At 42.5% G+C, this 24121-nt stretch overlaps 2 protein-coding genes across 2 annotated transcripts; both read left to right on the top strand.

The window, feature by feature from the left end:
* Positions 1 to 320: 320 nt before the first annotated feature.
* Positions 321 to 16719, top strand: top2a (DNA topoisomerase II alpha). Its single transcript, XM_069664242.1, has 35 exons — positions 321 to 370; positions 1898 to 2044; positions 2250 to 2340; positions 2436 to 2499; positions 2603 to 2748; positions 3020 to 3117; positions 3201 to 3413; positions 4286 to 4459; positions 4793 to 4894; positions 4993 to 5130; positions 5220 to 5358; positions 6012 to 6169; positions 6297 to 6422; positions 6612 to 6722; positions 6970 to 7075; positions 7219 to 7328; positions 7936 to 8028; positions 8112 to 8226; positions 8322 to 8443; positions 8641 to 8789; positions 9743 to 9974; positions 10061 to 10195; positions 10315 to 10515; positions 10604 to 10799; positions 11767 to 11858; positions 11964 to 12122; positions 12212 to 12295; positions 12442 to 12651; positions 12775 to 12886; positions 14472 to 14636; positions 14955 to 15135; positions 15226 to 15281; positions 15378 to 15497; positions 15922 to 16139; positions 16227 to 16719. The coding sequence occupies exons 1-35, from the start codon at positions 353 to 355 to the stop codon at positions 16383 to 16385; spliced, it is 4740 nt and encodes a 1579-aa protein (XP_069520343.1). The 5' UTR covers positions 321 to 352; the 3' UTR covers positions 16386 to 16719.
* Positions 16720 to 17320: 601 nt separating this feature from the next.
* LOC138594053 (gap junction delta-3 protein-like) lies at positions 17321 to 21985 on the top strand. Its single transcript, XM_069665148.1, has 2 exons — positions 17321 to 17515; positions 17903 to 21985. The coding sequence occupies exon 2, from the start codon at positions 18067 to 18069 to the stop codon at positions 18931 to 18933; it is 867 nt and encodes a 288-aa protein (XP_069521249.1). The 5' UTR covers positions 17321 to 17515; positions 17903 to 18066; the 3' UTR covers positions 18934 to 21985.
* The last annotated feature ends 2136 nt before the right edge of the window (positions 21986 to 24121 follow it).

The raw sequence follows: 24121 nt of genomic DNA, 5'->3' as shown, positions 1-24121 counted from the left end.
TTTTAAACACCTTTCTTTCTCATAATTTACTATAAAAACAAAATCATCTGTGTACAGTCCATGTGAAGAATATATATGCTTACTCCGGTACAGTAGGTGGCGATATGCAACTTCAGCTCACTGAATGTCATCCACCAAAAATCCAAAAGACGAAGAAGAAGAGAATCCTCGTTTGATTGGTCAATGTGGCTGGCGCGAGCGGTTTCCACCAAATTTTGAATTTTCAAAGAGAGAGGTCTCAGCAACCGTACCTTTTAGTGTAGCCAGGGAGCAGTTATTATACGGAGTTAGATCGGATTTGTTGTGTATAATTCATTGAAAGTACCAGGGTTTTGCGGTAAATAGAAGAAAAATGGCGGAACCACTGAAGGTAACTTTGTCACTTCGCTACTTGTTGTCTTCAGTTAGCGTTTTTCAACTGGTTTTGGCTAACGTTACAGTGAAACTTAGCAACGGTCAAAGTTAGCTAGCAAACCATGTTCAGTGCAACTTTAACATGCATTATGCGAAAAGAAAACAGTGTCTGCTTAAGAAAACAATGTCAAACGTAGCAATTTCCCTCCCAGACACATGGCACAACGTCCGTTTATTTAAGCCATGTTAATGTTATTGTCCAGAAACCTCGCTAGTTAGCTAACAGTGACGCTCAAATAACAGTTTGTTACATCTCCGCGTGCACCACTTGATAAATGTCGTATCATTCTTTTAGATAAACGTTAACTGAACAACTAAGCTAACGCTATTGTGTAGCAAATCAGTCTGCAGGATCCATGGGGGCTACACTCAAATGCGATGCAATTTTTTTTTTTTTTTAAATTTAATTTAATTTAATTTAGCCTTTATTTAACCAGATTTGTCCCATTGAGATCAAAGATCTATTTTACAAGGGAGACATGGCCAAGAATAGCAGCAACAATGTTTCAACAACTAAAACGTATCAACACAAAAGCACATAGATTTACTGACATTACAAATGATAAGATAAATAATTTACACACAGACAGCCTGGACTCCATAGATTTGACCATTCTTTTAAACTCATTTAGTGGGACTATGTTTTGCAGTTTCAGTTCAGTTTGTAGATTGTTTCATGCAGTCGGTGCAGAGAATCTAAAGGCTCTCTTTCCCACTTCGGTTCTGGCTTGGGGAACAACAAAATGTAAACAGTTCTGAGAGCGAAGATCGCAATTTCCGTCTTTACGATTTAAAAGAGAAGATAAATCGGTGGGAATTTTACCAAGATGAGCTTTGTAAATAAAAACATACCAGTGACTTACGTAATTGATATGTGACCTCACTGTCAGTATCTGCAACCAGTATATTCTGATTCAAACATGTACCTTTCTGAAATGTCCTTGAGCAACACAATAAAATCACCATTTTTTTTATGATCAACACTTGGTTTTCTAAATAGACGTAACATTAAACCTGCAGGACAGTTGTAGAAACAGAGAAGGGAGCTTAAACAATACAAAGAAAACAAAACATGTATACAAATTGAATACAGTACAACAAAGATACAGAGTACAAAATAATTACATAAAATTAACAACAAAAAACGAATAACAATGTCAGCATAGAGGTACAGGACCAAAACAACGTAGAGCATATTCAATGTGTTTAGATATACAAGACAATTCAAATAAAAAAGGGCTGTTATCTGATCATAAGATGTGGCTAAGGTATTTGTTCCATTTCATATGATCAAATCACAAGTAACTTCAAGTGGGTGTTTTCTGCACTGTGTACTCGTTATTAAACTTTTCTTTTGCACAATTGTCATTGCTTGTTGGTCAATGTATAGAGGTCATAATCAAGACAAAAAGACCCCCTGCTGCTGTATTGACTGCAATGCAAGAACATTCACCATAGGATAACTATATGTCATTATCAACAGAACTTCCTCGAAAACAAGCCGGTGGAAAAGACGAAGAAAGATCCCAAGCGGCTGTCAGTGGAGAGGATCTATCAGAAGAAGACCCAGTTGGAACACATTTTGCTCCGACCAGACTCCTACATAGGCTCTGTAGAGCCCGTCACCCAGGTAAGAAGTCACACAGCAATGTCTTGAAGTCTTTGGGTAAATCTCAGAGGAGGTTAGGTGTGGGTGGACCATTTCAAACATTTTCTAAACAGTTTTGCTCCTGCTGCAGAGTTGCAGGATGTTCACCAGGAGAACAAAATACTAACGTTTGATATTCCAAAATCTACTGCGATTTTGGTTGTAACTAGTTGACCTCTCTCCTTAGCAAATGTGGGTGTATGATGACGATGTTGGACTGAACTGCCGTGATGTGACGTTTGTGCCTGGCCTTTACAAGATCTTTGATGAGATTCTTGGTGAGTTAACAGCTCTTATATATTAAATGATAATGTAAACAGACAAAATGTTGGTGGTCCCTTCTATCCTACAACTATTTTGTGTTTTCTTACAGTAAATGCAGCTGACAACAAGCAGAGGGATAAGAGCATGACCTGCATCAAGGTCAACATTGATGTGTGAGTAATGTAAAATATCTAATATCTCTTTGCTTGAGAGTTCTCAACTCATATCTATCTCAACTGCTTTCCTTGGTATGTGTGTCTATATTTTTCCTTTCAGTGAAAACAACACCATCAGTGTGTGGAATAATGGCAAAGGTATTCCTGTGGTGGAGCACAAGGTGGAGAAGGTCTTTGTGCCTGCTCTCATCTTTGGACAGCTGCTCACCTCCAGTAACTACAACGATGGCGAGAAGAAAGTCACTGGTGAGACTGAAAATAACATTTTACTCACCAATAAAATTGCTTAGAAACCATTTTACAATAAGGTCTTACAGTTTGAGCGTCATGTGCATTTAAATTATCAAAAAAACAAACATCACCATAATGAAGGATTAGCAATCTGTGAACATAAGACCCAGTTGGCTAACAGAATAGTATAGTATGTTTTTTATAAAGAAGCAACAGCCGTATTTGATGTTGAATCAGTACATGGCCATTTCCTCATATCCACATTTTCGAACAAATACTCCTTCAGGTGGACGTAATGGATACGGTGCTAAGCTTTGCAACATCTTTAGCACAAAGTTCACTGTGGAAACTGCCTGTAAAGAGTCAAAGAAGACTTTCAAGCAGGTAGGAAGGAAGTCTGAACAGCATTTGTCATGTAACTTGTAAAGGGAAAATGGCATCTTACAGTATGTCCACCTTTTCCACAGACTTGGTTTGACAACATGGGCAGGACAGGGGATTCTAAAATCAGTTCCTTCAATGGAGAGGAGTTCACATGCATCACCTTCAGGCCTGATCTGCCCAAGTTTAAAATGAGCATCCTGGACAAGGACACGGTGGCTCTGATGACCAGGAGGGCCTACGACATTGCTGGAGCCTCCAAGGGTGTCCATGTCTACTTCAATGGCAAGAAGCTTCCAGTAAGTTACAGTGTTTTACTTTACTTTTACCTTTGTATCTGCTATCTCTAATGATACCATTAATTAGATTCATTTTGAAGCTGAATTTATTGTAAGCATTTAGAATACTACAGATTTAAATGGTAATTCTTAAAGGGCCAGTTCGCCGATTTTCAACCTCAGTCCTATCATGCTGTTATGGAGAGCTAATGCCATTATGGTAGAAAGAAAATGCAATTTGGCTCTGCGCCTTCAGAGGACGCTATCCGCTTCTCCAATGGGCCCTGGAAAAACTCCGCCAGACTGCATAAAACGCGTCATCTGGTGGAGGCCAGGGAGCTCGCTAAACTACACTTCCTTAATCTAGGACGCCCGCCTCTGATGTCATGTTTTGTTCAAATCGTCAGGTTTGAAATGTAGACTACAGCCCCGATTTTTTTTTAAGACGATCCACCGGTATATTCCCATCGTATTTCAGATTCTGTACCGCTCTGAGCCACTGCCTGCAGCGAAAACGGTAGTATTTCACTCCAGCGTCTCACACTGGGCCGTTCCATTGTGTTGTAGGAATGTAGAATGGGCGAAACCACAAGCTGTTTGAACAACTTTCTCCACAGCTATGGCGCCAATTTAAAAAATTATTGCTTCTATCAATTACAGAGAACACCAGCTTTGACTGACAGTGGCTTTTTCCAGGGGTGAAATGCTCCTTTAAAGTTTTTGATTGACATTTTTAACTTTTACCTAGCTGTGATGTGGGAGTTTGCATTTTACACCTAAAGTACAGGAAGGACCACTTAGTTTCTACACTTTTTAATTGCATTTTGTTGATCATTTTAATGGTCTATGCTGGTTACATTTTCTGATTGAGACAAACCATTCTTGAAATCTAGATCACAGGTTTCCGTAGCTACGTGGACATGTATTTGAAGGACAAAGTGGATGAGGTCGGCAATGCCCTCACCGTGGTCCACGAGACCACCAACGACCGCTGGGAGGTCTGCCTCACCATGAGCGAGAAAGGCTTCCAGCAAGTCAGCTTTGTCAACAGCATTGCCACGACCAAGGTAATGTCACACTCTATTAGATCTTTCATAAAGCACTGTGTATATATGTTTAACAGAGTGATTGATTGAGCATGGGTGGTGACCTCAGTGCCGAACCAATTATTTAAAAGTGCTTGAATACTGAGGGCCAATTTTAATTTATCTGGTAATGTCAGCCTTGTTTAAAATTAAATCTAAAAGTAGCTTTGAAGCATTTTAAGCTGACAGGACCAGTAGACCAGGGTCCTTTGTCAGCTAAGTACAAGTTTGGCTGCTCTCCAGACCACTTTGTGTCACTGTGATGAAGACTTATGACATTTATTCTTTAAATGGGATCTTCTGTTTGTTTCTCAGGGGGGTAGGCACGTCGACTATGTGGCTGACCAGGTAGTCGGTAAGATCATTGAAGTGGTGAAGAAGAAGAATAAAGCTGGGGTGGCCGTCAAGCCTTTCCAGGTACAGTTCATCATATTGTTAACTCACACCTGAAAATGTTTGATTATTTTACTATCATAATTTCAGAACTGACTATGCTCCTTTCCATCTCCATCCAGGTGAAGAATCACATGTGGCTCTTTGTCAATTGCCTGATCGAGAACCCGACCTTTGACTCTCAGACCAAAGAGAACATGACACTTCAGCAGAAGAGCTTCGGCTCCACTTGTCCGCTCAGCGAGAAGTTCATTAAACAGGTGCTAACCGAAAGGCAAAATTTCATCCTCACCCTCAGAAGTTGAACCATTCAGTTCCACTAATTCTGCTTGATTTCTGCCCTCCATAGGCAACAACCTGTGGGATTGTGGAGAGTATCATGAACTGGGTGCAGTTCAAGGCTCAGACCCAGCTCAATAAGAAATGCTCAGCCGTTAAACACACAAAGATCAAAGGGGTGCCTAAACTGGACGATGCCAATAATGCAGGTATGGTTTACAAGTCTCCTTTTTAAAGGGCCAGTTCGCCGATTTTCAACCTCAGTCCTATCATGCTATTATGCGGAGTTAATGCCATTATGGTAGGAAAAAAATGCACTTCTGCTCTTTGCCTTTTGGAGGATGCTATCCGCTTCTCCAATGGGCCCTGGAAAACCACCACCAGACTACATAAAATGTGTCATCTGGTGGAGGCCAGGGAGCTTGCTAAACTACACTTCCTCAATCTAGGACGCCCGCCTCCGATGTCATGTCTCATTAAAAATCGTCAGGTTTGAAATGTAGACTGCAGACCTGAAGATTATTTAGACGATCCACCGGTATATTCTCACCGTATTTCGGTTTCTGTACCGCTCTGAGCCCTTGCCCTTGGTAGTATTTCCCTCCAGCGTCTCTCGCTGGGCCGTTCCTTTCAGAGGGAGGGGCGCAATGCATGCTGGGAGTTGTAGGAATGTAGAACGGGCGAAACCACAAGCTGTTTGTACAACTTTTTTCACAGCTATGGATATATTATTGCTTCTATCGATTACAGAGAACACCAGCTGTGACTGACAGTGGCTTTTTCCAGGGGAGAATTGCTCCTTTAAGCCTTATAAGCCAGTAAATGATCTGCCATCACCTGCATTAAATATATTCTCTGACAGGTGGAAAGAACTCCATCGGCTGCACGCTGATCCTCACCGAGGGAGACTCAGCCAAGACGCTCGCTGTGTCTGGGTTGGGAGTGGTCGGCAGGGACCACTATGGTGTCTTCCCTCTTAGAGGAAAAATGCTCAACGTCCGGGAGGCGTCACTCAAACAGGTTAGGCCCAACATAATTTCGCCCACTGTCTTTAGATGGCAGCTTTATGCTCCTCTATATATAATTGTCCCTGGAGCGGTTCTCAGGGGTGTCATGATGATAAATTTGTTTTGTTGTGTTTATTCAGATTATGGAAAACGCTGAAATCAACAGCCTCATAAAGATCCTCGGCCTTCAGTACAAGAAGAACTACAGCGACCCTGAATCCCTCAAGAGCCTACGCTACGGCAAGATCATGATCATGACAGATCAGGTGCTGCAGCAGATTCATCTGATCTCTAGGCCCATCTTAGACTTCTGTTTTACTTTGCATCCAATTTGTAATCATCATTGTAAACCTCATTATAGTTTCAGTGCATAATTTAAAAGTTCAAGTGATATTAATCTTAATCTTTACTCATTACCTTCCATCAATATGACGTTATTCCTGTGACTGTGACAGGATCAAGATGGATCCCACATTAAGGGCCTGTTGATCAACTTCATCCATCATAACTGGCCGTCACTGCTGCGACACAACTTCCTGGAAGAGTTCATCACTCCCATCATTAAGGTGCGTCCAGGTTTTAACTGAAATATTTATAGAAATTAACTGAAAGGATTTGGGGGTACAGCACTTAAACGTGCAACAACACTGCCATCTGGTGGCCGAACCTCAGAACAGTCAGATCCAGATGTATAGGAAAGCTGCTGCTGGCTTCTTATCTTGATCCCAATGTGAAGATGATCATATTGTTGTTCTCATATTGTGATTTTCTTTTTTAAATGAGCTGATTGTTGACTTATTTCCCTCTCTTTAGGCGACGTACAAGAAGGATCAGATGTGTTTCTACAGCATCCCTGAATACGATGCTTGGAAGGACAGCCAGCCCAACCACAAATCTTGGAAAATAAAATACTACAAAGGTTTGTTTTAAACCCCTGTGTGGTAGTAAGACTGACAAGTAAGCAACCCTTCATACCTGGTCAAGGTGATGGTTATAGTTATGTGTGTCATTATAATGATGTATCTAATGGTTTCTTTTCCTTTGTGGCCTTCACCCATCCAGGTTTGGGAACCAGCACATCGCAGGAAGCCAAAGAGTACTTCTCTGACATGCAGAGACACCGAATCCCATTCAAGTACTCAGGACCTGCAGATGATGAAGCTATTACCCTGGTGAGATTTTACCCCTCTGTTTTGCCCAATACCAAAAGTGAAGACAATGTTTTAAACCTTGTAGTGCAGTGGTTCTCACCCTTTGAGAGTAACGACCCCCCAGAGTAATCAAGTTCCTGTTCCTCTGTCCCAATGAAGCTTTTGGGACAGAGGACTGTGAGACGGCAAGCTCTTGTTTCCCTCGTCTCCTTACATCACAAAACTGCTTTCGATATGGTGCCGATCTCTCCTCTGCCTCCGCACTCGCCTGCTTTACCTCAGGGAGATTCTTGCTCGAGCCACGCACTGGCCAAAAACACCCTGAGATTCTGATGCGCGCTCCCTCAAAGGCTGAAATCTGCCAAATAGCAACACGCCAGCCTGCAGACGTACCTGGCTCTTAAAGGGAATGAGAGAGGGAGATGACGCTCTGATTGATCAAGTTACGCCCATAACACATCGATGAATAATCAAGGGACTTAAGCCAACGTCTTTGTGCCCTGTGCCTCACTTTGCTCCCAGGTTGAGAACCAAAGTTGTAGTGTATCAAGTAAACCTATTACAACTGGAAGATGCCTCAGCATTTTCAGTAGTGTGTGTATCTGATTCTTGTATGTTTTTTGCCCAGGCCTTTAGCAAGAAGAAAGTGGATGAGCGTAAGGAATGGCTGACCACCTTCATGATAAACAGGCGCCAGCGCAGGGAGCACAACCTGCCGGAGGTAAACGACCAAACAGTCGCCAACTTTTATGTGCTTTAGTGCTGCTCTCTGTTCAGCACTTAATATTTTCTGTCTCTTCACAGGACTACCTGTACGGTCAGGCCACCAAGTCCCTCTCCTACAACGACTTTGTCAACAAGGAGCTGGTGCTTTTCTCCAACTCTGACAACGAGAGGTCGCTTCCCTGCCTGGTGGATGGTACGAGAGATTAGCAAACACATATTTGTAACTCCTACAAATGCTGTCAGGTGTGAGATTGGTTTAATGAGCGTGTGCTTTTGTGTGTGTGGCAGGTCTGAAACCAGGCCAGAGGAAGGTTCTGTTCTGTTGCTTCAAGAGGAACGACAAGCGGGAGGTGAAGGTGGCCCAGCTGGCTGGCTCCGTTGCTGAGATGTCGGCCTACCACCATGGAGAGGTGAGATGATTTTATGTCCACCAAATATTTTTACAGCAGACGATCGAATCCATAAAGTCTCTGGTGAAATAAAAGTTGTTAATTTCAAGGCAAATAAATGTAAAACAGTAGCAAATATTGTACTAAATGTTTCTGGTGTGCCATGCTCGTTTGTTTATACTGTTGATTTAATCCCCCAAACTCTTTAAATTTCTCAGATCTCTCTGATGATGACCATCGTGGGTTTGGCCCAGAACTTTGTGGGAAGCAACAACGTGAACCTGCTGCAGCCTCTGGGTCAGTTTGGAACCAGGCTGCACGGTGGCAAGGACTCTGCCAGCCCTCGATACATCTTCACCATGCTCAGGTCAGCAGCCTCCTCACAAACCGCATTGGTCCAGTTATGAGCCGTTTATTTCCCCATGACATATACCTGAAAAAAGGAGGCCGTCTTATATCCGGGGTCTAGACTTTTAAAGGCCAATATACGTTCACAACAGTAGAGGGCGCCACTTATCTGTAAAAAAAAAAAAAAAAGTGTACCACTCATGACTGAGGCCAGCCGTCACTCACAACTACAGTGCAAGGGGAATGAAAGATGGAGAAACACTGTGATCGTCCGTAACAAATGGCTTAAAAGTAGGCCAAGTTTACCAACAACTGAGGCGGAGTTATGACAATTTTAAGAGAATTGTTTTAACAGTGTGTAATGTCCGAAAATTGCGAACCCAAAAAGCCTGCCGTAGCGCCGTGTAGCTGCCCCGTTCTCCTGCACTCTCAGCGGGCTTCGCCTGGCCCTGTGCACCTTGGTTAAGCTCCTGGGAGTCCCCCAGGACTGGCCCTGCCTTAGCCGGCCCGGAAAAACACAGCATCAGGCCACTTAGCCGCTGCATCTTAAAAATGCTAACGCTCTTACCTAACAGATTGTAACAGAAAATCGTACTGCTGACAGGAGAGTGTGCGAGTATGTTACTAAATAACGGAACGAAGGTATGCCCATTACCAGAGCTGCTGTCCAGCTGTTTCAAGACTGCTCTATAAATAGACCTCATTTGATGGTTAATGATTTATTGGAATTTTTAAAGGCATTTTATTTCATTTAAATGAGTCAATTTAATCTGAAAGATATAGAAAAGATTATTTTATTTAAAGGGTAAAAAAAAAGTTCAAAAAGTCAAAATGAGTCTTGAAGAGGGGGGTCGTCTTATAATCAGGGTCGTCTTATATTTGGACCAATATTGAGGTTTGAGAATGTGTGACAGGTTATTTTTGATGCCTATTCAGTCGGTGATGAACTCTTCCAACATTCTATCCTTGTAGCCCTCTCTCCCGCCTCCTCTTCCCTGCTGTTGACGACAACCTGCTCAAGTACAACTACGACGACAACCAGCGCGTGGAGCCGGAGTGGTACATGCCCATCATCCCCACTGTGCTGGTGAACGGCGCAGAGGGCATCGGCACAGGCTGGGCCAGCAAGATCCCCAACTACGACATCAGAGAGATCGTCAACAACATTCACCGCATGCTCAACGGAGATGAGCCTCTGCCCATGGTGAGGACAGGAAGCAGCTGTGATCTCTTGTCCTTCAGTGTACATCAGACATCAGATAATGAAAGTTTTTTTATTTACTCCCGTAGCTTCCAAGCTACAAAGGCTTCAAAGGCACGATCGAGCAGGTGATGGACAATCAGTACATGAACAGTGGAGAGGTGGCCATCATTGATTCCACCACCATTGAGATCTCTGAGTTGCCTGTGAAATCCTGGACTCAGGTCAGTCATGGACACTGATGCTGCTCTAACATGAATTGAACACTTCGCCTATTACAAGTACTTTTCAGACATGTTTAAGTACATCTCTATGTAATTTCACATTATTTTTTGTGGTCTAGACTTACAAAGAGAACGTGCTGGAGCCGATGTTGAACGGCACAGAGAAGGCCCCCCCTCTGATCACAGACTACAAGGAGTACCACACCGACACCACCGTGCGCTTTGTGGTCAAGATGGCTCCAGAGAAGCTGAGTGAGGCCGAGGCTGCTGGCCTCCACAAAGTCTTCAAACTGCAGAGCCCCCTCACCTGCAATTCTATGGTAATAACCGCAACACGTATCCACAAGATCATAGAATCTTGTGCATTTTAAGTAGCTTAATCCTTAAGAGTCTGTTTTTCCTTTGTAGGTTCTGTTCGACCACGTGGGCTCTCTGAAGAAATACGAGTCAGTGCAGGATGTTCTGAAGGACTTCTTTGAGCTGAGGATGAAGTACTACATGCTGAGGAAGGACTGGCTGGCCGGCATGTTGGGGGCAGAGAGTGCTAAACTGACCAACCAGGCTCGCTTCATCATTGAGAAAATCCAGGGCACCTTGGTCATTGGTTAGTAGCTTATTACTAAGGGTTTCAGATCAGCAAGAAAAAAAGGATATTTATAGAAACTTTAACACTCTATGACTGTCACTCTTCATCTAAACTGAATAAGGTTTCTAGATGCAGCTACATGTAAAATATCGGACTACAACAGTCTTAATTTTTAATATGACGGCGTTACAAGGCTTTTACACAGCAGTAGTGGCTGCATCTAATATGCTCAGCGTTCACAGCGGACGATTTTTTTACTGGCCATCCCTGCATTACAATTGCTGTTTAAGTCACAGGCAATAAAACAAACTGAGCGTTATGAATCTAACTTTGTGTAAGAAGGGTACCGGTAAATTCATATCCACACAGTAGGCTACAGCAGGCTGTGGGAGGAAGTTGAGTACCTTGAGCTCCCGATTGTTATTACAAGCAACCCGCCAGCTAGTGGTGGAAGCGGTGAGAGTGAAAAGAGCAGAGCGGATGCCCTGCACCTCTCGATCAAAATGTCACAAATGCACCACGAAATCGGCGTTCTCAAGCTAGGTTTAGCATCGCGGTGAAGCTTGTTTAAGGTTGGATATTCAGCTGACTTTGGTGAACGTCTGTCGTATATCCACATTTAATATCCCAACCCAGTCTTGCAGCAGCCGCTCCGTGAACATTTTTTCGCCCAAAACTGTTGCGATTAGGTCCTGCCATGGCAATAATAGTCAAACAACACTCGGTCTCGTCTCTTTTCACTGCGACTCTGCATAACGATTTAGAGGCAGCAAAAAATGTATTTTACGTCATGATGTTAAACTTGCATCGGTCCCTTGATCACATGCGTGCCGAACCGTGGGCAGTGATGCATACGGATCACGGATAACCTATGATCCGTTACACCACTATTTGTTACAGTATAATTTGTCCCTAATTGTGCAGACCTAAAATGTAATAAGATTCTTCTTGATTAAAAGTACTGACACTGTCCATCTACTTGTAGAGAACAAGCCAAAGAAGGAGCTGATCCGCATGCTGCAAGAAATGGGCTACGACTCTGACCCAGTCAAAGCTTGGAAACAGGCTCAAGAGAAGGTAGGACAACTGAATCATTTGCCTTTCAGCTTCATTAAGATTACAAAAAAAATCCGCCGCCATTTGATAAAAAAAAACGTAAAACATTTCTCTTCATGTTCTTAGAATCAAGAGGAGATGGATGAAGAGGAGGAAGCAGCAGCAGAAGGAGGAGCAGAGCAGGAGGACACCAGCGGGCCAGACTACAACTACCTGCTCAGCATGCCCATGTGGTTCCTGACCAAAGAGAAGAAAGAGGAGCTGTGCAAACAGAGGGACGCTAAGGTGAGATGTTCAGATAGTTCAGACTTGAAATCCAATATTTTAAGAAGTTGCACTGCCTCCAGTTTTTTGACCGAACTGTTACTCTGTAGATGACCGAGCTGGACACCCTTAAGAAGAAGACTCCAGTAGACTTGTGGAAGGCGGATCTCGCTGCTTTCTCAGAGGAACTTGAGGTATCCGTCAACACTACAGAAGTGCAGCTTGTCATTCATATGTTGCATATTGAGCACTGATTGCAGCCTCTGGTTACATTTTGTAGTCTCACAGTCTAAAGTTTCCCTCCTGGGTAATCTTCTGGTTTTGTTTCCGTCTTGCTCAGACCTTGGAGGCAAAAGAAAAGGACAGTGTCACGGTGCCTGTGAAAAAGGCTGGCAAAGGTAAGGCAGTGAAGGTGAAGGTGAAGCAGGAGACTCTGCCCACGCCGCAGGGTCGCCGCGTTGTCCCGCGTGTTACCAGCATCATGAAGGCCGAAGCCAACAGGAAGGCTGATCTGAAGAAAGGAGAGAGCAAGAGAGGCAGGAAAGTCAAGGTACGTCTCATCAAATCTAGTCTAATCTTGTAACTTACTTTAACTGATTTATATGTTCTTGTGTGTGATCTGTCAGCACACTCATGTGTTAGAATGTGCCTGTCCTCTTTTCTGTGACTGTAGAGCGAAGATGTAGTGATGAAGATGGAGTTTGGAGAAGATGCAGAGCCAAGTGAGGAGCTCGGTTTGGCTGCACGACTGAGCAAGAAGACGAAAACTCAGGCAAAGGAAAAAGGTGAGAACGGCTGCTTCCTCTAACCTTCAGAGCATTTTGAAAGCAAATGTTGAGTTTATAATTACACACTTCAAGCTTAGTGCATGTTGCACAATGGAGATTGTTCTTATAGATAAGATATGCAACTTTATGACATTGTTTATCATAGTGACCCACGATTTCTGAATTTTACAGCAGATATGACACCACACCCTCACCGCGATTACTAACTGCCTCGGGTTACACGTGAAGCTGCTTGAGCCAGCAAAGAACATAAAATGCATTGTTGTTTTGAGATAAGCACAATTACACATGCGTTTGTGAATAAGTAACAGAATGCAGTGCTATTGTAGGTTAATGAGGTTCCTTTCCAAGTTTGACCTCACCTTTACCTTTGTAGAGAATTCCCATTAATTCAATGAGAATTCAATGGATTTAAAAAGCTCCTTCATACTATACTACCACCGAACGCAGTATGCAGTATATAGTACGGCATTTCGAACACAGCCACAGTCTATGTGGGTATCCCAGAGGCAAAAAGTTAATTCAACACTATTTAAATTTATTTTCAACTGAAACACTTTCAAAGCACACACAAATCACAGCCTACCATCTGTTTCAGCCCCGTTGAGCTTGCAATTGTGCTAGCTACCGGTGCGGTACGGGCGTAGCAGCTTACGGTAACGTTGATTGTTGTAACGGTGGCGGCTACAAGGGCGATCGCGACGGTGCATGTCCGTGACGAAGCGTTAGCAGCAATCAAGTTAGTTTTCCTCGCTTAAAGCTCCTGTGAGGAGTTTTTCACTGGTTACGAAACTCTACATGAGCTACAAAATCAAACAACACCATCAGCTACAAGATTGGCGAGGGGTAGGTGTCTGACGAAGCGATTAACTGCACGCTGCCTTTGTTTACATTTTAAAGTGAGTGATACATATGACTGTTAAAGAAAGCAGGATGAGATTTTTTGCTAAAAATCACCACTTAAGCATGTACAGGACAAAATCAGCAAAGAGATAAGGTACGGCTTTGTCCACAGGGGGCGCCAAAATTATTTGGTACTTTTAAGTCTATTTGCTTCTAATAACACAAAACTCCTCTCCTACTTTTATCACTCTTGGTTCAGGCTCTGATACCTGCATGAAAAAGTGGAGAGTACAGCTGGAGCGACACGTTCTTTATAAAACAAATACTAACTGTCTGTCGTCAACCGTTGCTAATGATGATCAAATGTATGTTTAATCAGCATGATCAGCCCCGTGACAGTCACTTAATGAATCGAAAAATCACGTCTCCTGCTTCCTGTCGGCACACACAACCTCAGGTGGTGTGTGTGCTGCAGGCGTAGCCGCTAAAAGTAAACGGCACGTCCGCTATGTGAACAGCGTTAAGCAGCACCGGGACAAGGTGCCGCTGATAACGGGAATACTCTCACTTATAAGCCAACTCGCGCAACAGAGCTGCTATTGCGCGTGCGCACATCACAATTGCGGTTGTTAAACGATATATCGTGCAGCCCTAAATTACATTACACACCTGCATCTAGACCTACTGTAGTCAAAGTTCTGTTTTATGAAAGATGACAAACAAACTCTCTTCTCCGCAGCTGCATCAAAGAGCGGCAAGCAGAGCACCCTTCAGTTCAAGCCTGTTTCCAGGAAGCCAAAGAAAAGTCCTTCGTCCGATGACGAACAGGACGATAACTCTGACAGTGAAATCGAGGCGGAGGAAGTGGTTGTCCCCAGGGAGCGGGTTGGGCGCAAAAGCAAAGGTGAATCTCCTAGACGACTCTGACTCCTCGATGTATCCATAGTTATGTTTCTACTCTCATTTTGCTTACACATGCCATGATTTGGCAGACATTATTTTAAGCTCTTTCCTTACTCATACCGCCAGACAAGGTGTAATGCTTCTGGTGCTCCAGAAAATGATTCTGTAACAAAAACAAGGATACAACATGTTTCCTGAGACTAATTAGCTCTCTTATCAAGATTCACCGCTAACTGACAAAAAGCAGTTTGATTACTCCAATCTGTTTTTTAAAGATCCTAGTAAAACAACCTCTAATCTCTGCTGCATGTTTGTTTAGCTGCCATAAAGTACAGCATGTCGGACAGTGAGAATGAATTTGACGACTGGGGGAAGAAGGACGCCCCTAAACGGAAGGCTGTGATCAGTGATGATGATACCAGCTTCGCCCCTGAGCCTAGCACCGTGGAAGACAGTGATGTGGACTCTCCAGCTCCGCCCCGCAAAGCACCAGAACCCAAGTGCGTATGATGACGTGATGTGTTTACGTCAAAGCCCTTTCAGGCTGCTTTATATTTACGCTAAATCAAACTTTTGCCTCTTTCATGCAGGAAGAAAGTGGCAAGAAGCAAATCAACTGTAAAAAAGTCTGAAACCAAGTCGAGCTGTGAGTTTTTTCACTGTACAGCCCTGTCATAAGCTCGGGAACACTTTGGGCCATAGGTCTGAGGTTTAATTGTTTGCTCTTTGCGTTACACTGCAGCTCAGTCCGATGATCAGGTGCCTGCGGCCAAGGCTCCAGCTCAACGTAAAACCAAAGAGGCGGCACCCAAGAAAGCTCCTGCTGCCAGGAAGCCAGCCGCATCCAAGAAGAAGGCTGCAGGTATTTACACTGTTGAGTGTCAATTCTTACCGTAGTTGTACACATATAGTTGTTTATAGGGATGCACGATGATATCGGCACGTTATCTACAGATTATGGCTTAAAAATGACATATCGGCATCGGCAGTCAAGCGTTAAGAAGGGTGCAAGATGTCTGCAGTATGGCTGTTTTTGGCCACTACAATAAGAGTAGGCATCAATTCCACTACAGGGGAGACTTGATGAAAAAGTCGTGCCGAATATATGGGTATCGAAATTGTCAAAAGGGGATGGAAAATATCAGGATATCGGCAAAAAATCTAATATCGTGCATCCCTAGTTGTTTACCCCCGTACGTTAGACAGTTAAAGTTAAAGCATGGTATGCATCCTTTCCTTAATCTGCGTTATTATTGTGCTCTGTCTTCTTTATTAATTCCTCATAGATGTAAAGCAGCCATCCATCCTCGATGCTCTGTCCAAGTCCAAATCTTCGGCTGCCAAGAAGCTCCCGTCATTTAACTCCAGCGACTCTGAGGGGGAAGTTAAAGTGACGAAGGCGAAGCCCGTTCTCAAGCGCAAACAGGCCGTCAGTGACGACTCCGACAGCAGCTCTGACGACCTCATGTCTCGCCTCAAAGCCAAAACAACCGCCGGCAGCAAGGTGGGATTTATACTCTGATCTCAGCAAAGGAACATGAGTCACTATAAAGACATTTTTAATAACTGAGCATTTTCTCTGTTCTTGTAGAAAACCAAGAAGTGGGAGGATGATGATGACAGCTTCCAGGTGTCAGAGCAGGAAATGGCAGCAGCTGCTCCTGTAGCGGTGGCGCCGCGTGAAAAGCACTCTCGTGCCAGAAAACCTGTAGCCTACAACCTGGACTCAGACTCAGACTCAGACTTTTAAATTTTGATTTCTAATGTTTCTATGTGCTTATTCTTCTAGTTTTTGTATTAAAGGCAGGCTCTTTAGTAAGCTTGTGTCGTGTAAACATGGCTTCGCTTTTAATGTTTGAAGGAGTTCAATGGCGTAAATGGACCTTAAGGAGACCTGCAGTTTAAAAAAACATCTTAATCTTTGTCTCAAAAAAAGGTTTCTCATCCTGTGAAAGACAACAGAAAAACGATTTATTGCCTTCTTGGACCTCTGAAATCCCCCTTTTACTAGTATTAACCCTTTTGTCTCTTTTGTAATCCATTTCTTTGTTTGTGTGTTTTGTCCTGTCTTGTAAATATTTCAGTGGCTGTTCATTTTGTATTAAGAAAAAATAAAGATAACTTGTTTATATTGATTGTGCGATGTGTTGCGATTTATTATGTGTCATCATAGTGTCACCTGGCAGGTTTTCAGGAGAGTATGTGGCACGTGTAAGGACGTAGGAGCTCCAGCAGCACGTGGAAGATAAACTGAGGTGCAATGGTGATACAGGTTGTTGGAAGGTTTGAACAAGTGAGTAACATTTCCCCCACCCAAAATAAAAATTAGGTTCCTGAGACTTTGTTGAGTTTGTGATCATAATATGATCATAAATTGTATATTTCTGTACAACTCTAAACTCCATATAAATTGGTTAAAAGTTGCACAACAACTGGGAAGCAGTCATTTTATTGCGGACATAAAAGCAAATCTTCAAGGTCAATAAAACTTAAGTTTTGTAATGCTTAACTTGAATGATCACACTGCGTTATAAGGTGCTGTATGCAGGTTGCATGCTCTCAGTGCCTCCTTTCGAGCGGGCAAACTGGTGGTACAGGAAGCTCTTTGAAATGCTCATCAAGACTTTGCCTTTCTTGGGTAAACATCTCTTCTGTCTGGGACGCTTGATGGTTGCAGATTAGGACGCAACAGGAATTTCCTAAAGCTGTTGCCGCCCTTTTAAATTATAAGCACCGGCAGACCTCAGTAACGAGCCACTCGGAGAGAGAGAGAGCAGTTATACTTCTTTGGACATGGCTGTGTCTGCGAAGGGAATCATGGAGAGCAGAGACGTGATTTTTAAGGCTTAAAGGGCGTTGGCTTCTTTTGCTTTGAATCAGGTAAATGAAATCTCTCAGGCTCGACCTGTTTTGTTGCTTTTGGCTTGTCTGAAATGTTTCTGAGTGAAAGTTTAACACCAGCATGTAGCTCAACCAGCTAGTGTACTTACACAGTAGCAGCTTGAAGATGATGGAGGTTGAATGTGTGACTTTTTTCCCCCTTAAAATTCAATTTAAATGTGCGGCGAGTAGCCTGCGTGTTCATAAATGCACTGACCACATTTATTGGCTAGTATGTAAAGTTACTGAATGACGTAGTTTTATAAGTTACTTTTTAAATTTCTACACGTGGGATTCAGCAGTTTCTCTTTAAGATCATCTCTTAAATGTTTGTTACATATAAGCTTTAGAGCTTTGGAGGTTTTATAATCCTGTTTTCTATTTCAGCTCACTGGACCCTGGACCGCCTGTGACACGCCGAGATCTTTGTTCCCAACATGATTCATGATTTTGAAATCATAGGACACATTTAAGTTTCCTTTTCCAACCCGAGACGGCACAAGCAAACCTCCGTACTTTCAAGGTGCCAAACCCAGGACCGTGCTGCAATCATGGGTGAATGGGGCTTCCTCGGTGGGCTCTTCGACAGCCTCCAGGCCCACTCTCCCATGCTTGGTCGTTTCTGGCTCTTAATCATGCTTGTCTTTAGGATCCTAATCCTTGGAACTGTCGCCAGCGACCTGTTTGAGGATGAGCAAGAGGAGTTTGCATGCAACACCCTCCAGCCAGGCTGCAAGCAGGTCTGCTATGACATGGCCTTCCCCATCTCCCAGTACAGATTCTGGGTGTTTCACATCGTCCTCATCGCCACGCCGTCTCTGGTGTTCCTTGTCTACGCCATGCATCACAATAACAAGAAGAATGGACGCTCAAAATCCAGCCAAATTAGCAGCCAGTACTCCAGAGACGATATCCATTTCAGGAGGTTTTACATTGTCAATGTAGCCTTCAGAATATTGGCAGAAGTTGGCTTTCTAGTGGGGCAGTGGTTTCTGTACGGTTTCAAGGTGGAGGCCCAGTTCCCCTGCAGCCGCTTCCCTTGCCCCTACACAGTGGACTGCTTCACCTCCCGCCCGGCAGAGAAAACGGTCTTCCTCATCTTCTACTTCATCGTTGGGGTGATAGCAGCGATTTCCAGCTGTGCCGAGCTCCTCTATGGCTCCATGAAGTGGTTCTGCTCCGGCCAGCCGCCCCTCGAGCACCAGCACCACTGCGACTGCGAGAACGTCCATAACTCAAAGCTATTCGAAACACAAGTGGAGGAGAAAGCACAAGGGAAGGTGATGTCTGGGAGTTTGCCAAGTAGCGGGAGGCTGAAGGAAGGGTCACTGAGGAGCAGCGCGAGCAGGAAGGTCTCAAGCATCGGACACAAGCCTCGAGGAGGCAAATATGTGAGCACCAAAAATTTCATGGTGTGATTCAAATACGCTGCTATCACTTTAAAGATAAAAAAGTCACAAACGGTGATATGACTGTGAGTGAAGGAGTATTTTTTAATGAGAGATGTAATTAAGAGAGATTGGGAGATCGGGAAATAGGCAGAGACGAGACATGATTGGAGGCTTTGATACTGCGGATGCATTGTTGACTTGTTTGGTCTGTTCCATCATTACAGACCATAATCAGTCAGGAGAGGAAAAGCCTTTGGGTTGAACTTGATACACTGATTTCTAGTTTGTTTTAAAGGGAAGTGATCATAACGGAATAAAATCCACCTTATAACAGCACTTAAGATAGAATGTGTCAATCAAGAGGTTTTGAACATTTTATGAATAAAATTACTTTTAGTTTTTTCAATCTAGAGTTCGGGGAGTTACAGTCTGAAGAGTTACCTCAAAGCTAATGGCAAGCTAGCTTTAGTTTAGCTTAAAGACTGGAGATTGATAGTAAAAGCTAGCCTGGCATTGTCTGAAGCTAGCAAAATCCCCTTACGAGCACCTTATAACAAGTTATTTCTCTGTTGTTTTAGACAATAAGTAAAAAATAAAATTGCGTCGTGTCAACACAATTCCTTTGGCAGGAACAGTAACTTTCTTGCCGTTTCAGTGTTTGCCTTTTCCTAATTAAGCTAATCTGCTGCAGGTTGTAGCTTCAGATGTAGGGCACGGTTTAAAATGAGTGTAAATTGTCGTCTTACTCTCAGCAAGAAATCAAATAAGTGTTTGCCAAGTGGTTTTAGACAGCAAAGTACAATTCCATATTATAAAATAACTTTAAATCTGGAGCTAGGGGAAGTTCAAGTCTGTGTCGTTATAATGAAGCAACACCAGCAGCTAGTTAGCTCAAAGACTGGTCACTGATGTTAACACCTTGCCTGGCTTTGCCCAAAGCTAGCAAAAGACTCCTACAAGCACCTTTTAAACAAGTTATATCTCACTTGTTTTAAACAATTAGTACAAATGAAAATGTTATCACGTCAGCACTATTTTTGGGGGCGGGAGCAGTAGCTCTCTGAGCTAGCTAGCTAGCAGGTTTTTTAGTCTTTGCTTTAGCTAAATGAAGCTAATCCGCTGCAGGTTGTAGCTTCAAATTGAGTTTATGTTAATTTGTATCTTGGTGTAACTCTCAGCAAAAAATCAAATACGATTTTTCCCTACTTGGTTGAACTTATTCTTTAAGTGGGGTCAGGGTGCGTGACAGTTATAATAACAGGGAAGTGAGGAGGATACTGGTTTGAGGCAGTAGTAGAAGGGCTGCAACGAAGGACTATTTTCATTGATGATGAATCTGTCAATAACTTTTTCAACTAAATTATACATTTTTGTATCTATTAAATATCAGAAAATGGTGAAAAGTGTCAATCACTGATTCCCAAAGAACAAGATGCCCCTCTTTTTTATCCACAATCTATATATGTTTAGTTTACTGCCATACAGCCGTAAAGAACAAGGACATCATTCCCGTTCAGGAAGCTGGAATCTGAAACAGTTTACCCTTATTTTTCTAAAAGAAATTTTTCATAAAAATAGTTGAAGAATAATTAGTAAAATGTGCACTATGATCAGTGTGAATAGTGAGATCTTCTTTTAACAATGTTATAATTATTTTATTGGCCTTTATCAGTACGTCTGTTCAATAAGGCACCTTTTATAAAGAGTGTATGCTGTACCTATGGACCATAAACTCCAGTTATAAAAACCTTGCTTATAGCTTATGTTGCAATTCCAGCATTATTACCACACGGACACACTGGCCAAAGGTTTTTTAAATTATTTTGCAACCCAGAAGTCGATCCTATTGCTGGCTTATAACTGATCCATGAAGCATTTACAGATGCATTATAAAGTGAAGACAACAACCTTAAAAGAGGTGTAACTTTATTTATGTAAGTTACATTATACAGTGCATAGCATCCTTTACAATGTGACCATGACCAGGTAGTGTATTTTTAAAAAAAATTTTTGTAATAATCTGTAACTTTTGATCGTGATCATGTGACTGAAACTGTACGTCAATGTCTGACAGCCTGACTGGTTGCTCTGGTTTGGCTTTTGCAACATTAATCTCTCACGTGATCACGGATGACTGGATGAACAGGTGTTTGAACTTGTGAACCATTTCAAGCGTTCACACATTTCACTGTGCGACGTACGCGGTGACGTTTTCAGTGGCACTTCTGTGATGGATATCTCTGCTTGTCTTCAGGTAACTGAAAGTGCACTATACTTAAGTCCAAGGTCATTCAGCACGAGATCGGCTGCATTTCATACAGTGTGTTTGTTTGAGGGGCTTCTGTTGATGCGGAAAATTGTGATCTGTCAAACACAATGTCTCACACAAGCTGAGTGGCATTTTTTAGATTTGTGATTGTGTATGTTAAACATGAAGCGACTTGTTGCTTTGTTCGTCCTGCGTGTAGAAATATCTATTTATTTCCTCATTTATTTCCTCATTTTTCTTGCAACAGACATGATAACAAACTGATAAACTGTTGTCAATCAGTTTTACTTTCACGCCTAAGTGCTCAGCAGGAAGGACATGAATTACCTCATTCATCCTGTTTCACCTGCAGAACATAAATATTAAAGCTCCGCTCGACTCCTGAATGTGTCACTTCACTCGGATGTTTGTGCCGAGCTTGATGCCAGAAGGCTGTTTTGACGTTTGTCTGCTGAAGGGAAACTTTCTGTGCTATCACTTTAAATCTCAGTTTAATGTAAGCATAAGATCTGAGACATCACAACGTGTCTGAAGCATCCTCGTGTTGAGAACATTTTCAGATGAGTGTTTTTAGATTCTGGATTTTTCTTAACTTTTTTTGGATTATTTTTAAAGCAAAGTATTTTTATACTGACCACGTGTCTGAATGAGACTACCTGTCTAAATAAAATGAATTAAAATATATATGTGTCTTAATTATAGGAGACAGAATTGAATTTTCTTCTACTCTCATTAACCCTGTGTGACCTGAACCAACAAATTATTTTCACAGAAGATTCACATTTTTTGTATCTGACAAATAATAATAAAACGAATTACATAACAAATTGCATGCATGACTTTTGTTCTGTATCATATTTGATACATCAGGCGTTTCTGTTTTTTCATTCTAATTTTTTACCCATTAAAAGTCCTTCATATAGCGGATATAACCACCCACAACATGTACCGCACGTCTCACAGAACACATATTTTAACCCTTTAAACTCCTTAAATTCTCCTCTGACATTCTTTAAACTTAGAAAAAACACTTGTTTTATTATTAAGTTCAACAATGTATTTATTGTGAAAATCAATTTGCAAAATAAAACTATAAGCAGGTACTCATTGATAGAGCAGGTTACGTATGTTTAATTAACACTGTCAAACTTACAGAAACATTATTTTGAATACCTGCTGTTTCTAGTTTGATTCACACATTTTTGACACGATTTTACCATAAAATAAGTCAAAAAAAAATTAGGTTGTTATATGTCGCTTCAATCCATTAAAAAAAATGGCAAAATATCCGTGAAAAACTAGACGTGGGGTCACAGACTGACGACCTCCGTGTCTGACGTCTCACCCAAAGGCCCTCTGTGTCTGATCTTCTGAACCCTGGTGGATTATCCTTTCAATGCACGTGTCTGCATGCTCACACTGATGATGTAGAGGGCTCAATAACTTCGCTTGGTTACATGTATGGTGGAAATTTGTGACTTTTTATATGAGTTTAAAAGCCTATATCTTAAACAAAACATCCGTCAATGTTATAATTTAATTTTCTAAATGCTAAAATAAGGAGGGCTTTATGTTGACTCAATCATTTTATCTTCAGGCTGCCGAGGAGACGTTATAACACGTGCTTGAAAAATATGCATGACAGCAGCCACCCGTGTTACAGTTCCCTTTGTGAACAGCAGGTGGCAGCAGAGGAACAGTACAGCTGTTATTACGAAGCCTTCATCCTCAGTTAGATGACTTTATTTGAAGCCACATTATTTCAGTGGCAGCAGCCACACTTCTGAGTCATGCAGATTAGTTCATGTATTTGACCCCAGGTCAGATTGAAACATCATTACGTCTTACTCAGCCATTCCACCTTAAAAGACCTTGTGTTCTCTTCAGTGATTACAGCTCTGTTTGCACATTCACATGGAGAAAGTGTTGTCGTTTGACGGCTTAAGCCGTCATAGATCCAAGTGGCTCATCTAAACACAACGTAATCTAAAGACTCTGTAAAGAAGCTTATTTTTGACTCAAACATTCCTCCCAGACACACACACACACACACACACACACACTCCCCTGCTGCTGTTCCCTGGACGCATCATATATGCAGATTGCAAAGCGGTGCAGGCTCTTTGATGTGCTCAGAACAGAATTCTCGATGTGTTTTATATAACCACTCGAGAGGGAAGGAAGGCAGAGTCGAAGAGGATTACCGTCAAAACTTTCCCACTTCCCTTTTGTCTGCCTGCGTCTCTTACCTTTTCATGTCTGCCTTGTCAAACTGGAAGAGTGCCTGTTCCTGTCTATCTATACCTCCTCCTCCTCCTCTGACTCCGTGCTTTCCTCCTCTTTCTGCGCCTTTCCATACTTCACTCTCTGAATCCGGGGAGGCCTCGCTGCAGGAGTCTGTCTCAAAGAAAATGTAGGTCATCTGTTTTCAGCGACTCCCTTCACACCAACACGCGGGAGGAGATGGAAGTGATAAAACCCCTCCTCCTCTTCCTCCTCCTCTCCCTCCATTCTCCCTCCACCTTGAATAAGACACTTAAGGGGCTCCCTTTGCTCTACCTGTGTCCTCACTCCGGCCCCCCCACGGAGACTCGCTCAGTACACACCTGGCTGACTGACAGCTCCTCGCACATTCTGCCAAGTCATGCAGGGACAACGTTTGATAAGAAGCTTTTCTTTTTCAAGGGGAAAACTCCATAAACATCATCCCTGCAGTTTGCTGTCTTCGCTCCAAACACATTTATAACAGCTCACTCTGTTGCATTACTCGCTGATTTGGTTTATTTACGGCTCGGTGCCCAGTTCTAAGCAAATCAAGCTGCTTGTTTTCGGAGAGCTTGTGACCTGATGAAGTTGACTATAAGTTTGGAAACAACATCTCTGACTTGTTTTGGACATTTTGAGAATATAACGAATAAAAAAAACACTACAGTAAAAAAGTTTTGC

Source organism: Semicossyphus pulcher, unplaced genomic scaffold (genome assembly GCF_022749685.1).
Source record: "Semicossyphus pulcher isolate SPU_LCO1_2020_fin unplaced genomic scaffold, fSemPul1.0.p SCAF_16, whole genome shotgun sequence".
NCBI lineage: Eukaryota > Metazoa > Chordata > Actinopteri > Labriformes > Labridae > Semicossyphus > Semicossyphus pulcher.
The sequence above is the reverse complement of the archived record's forward strand: the minus strand, read 5'-3'. Positions and strand labels throughout refer to the sequence as shown.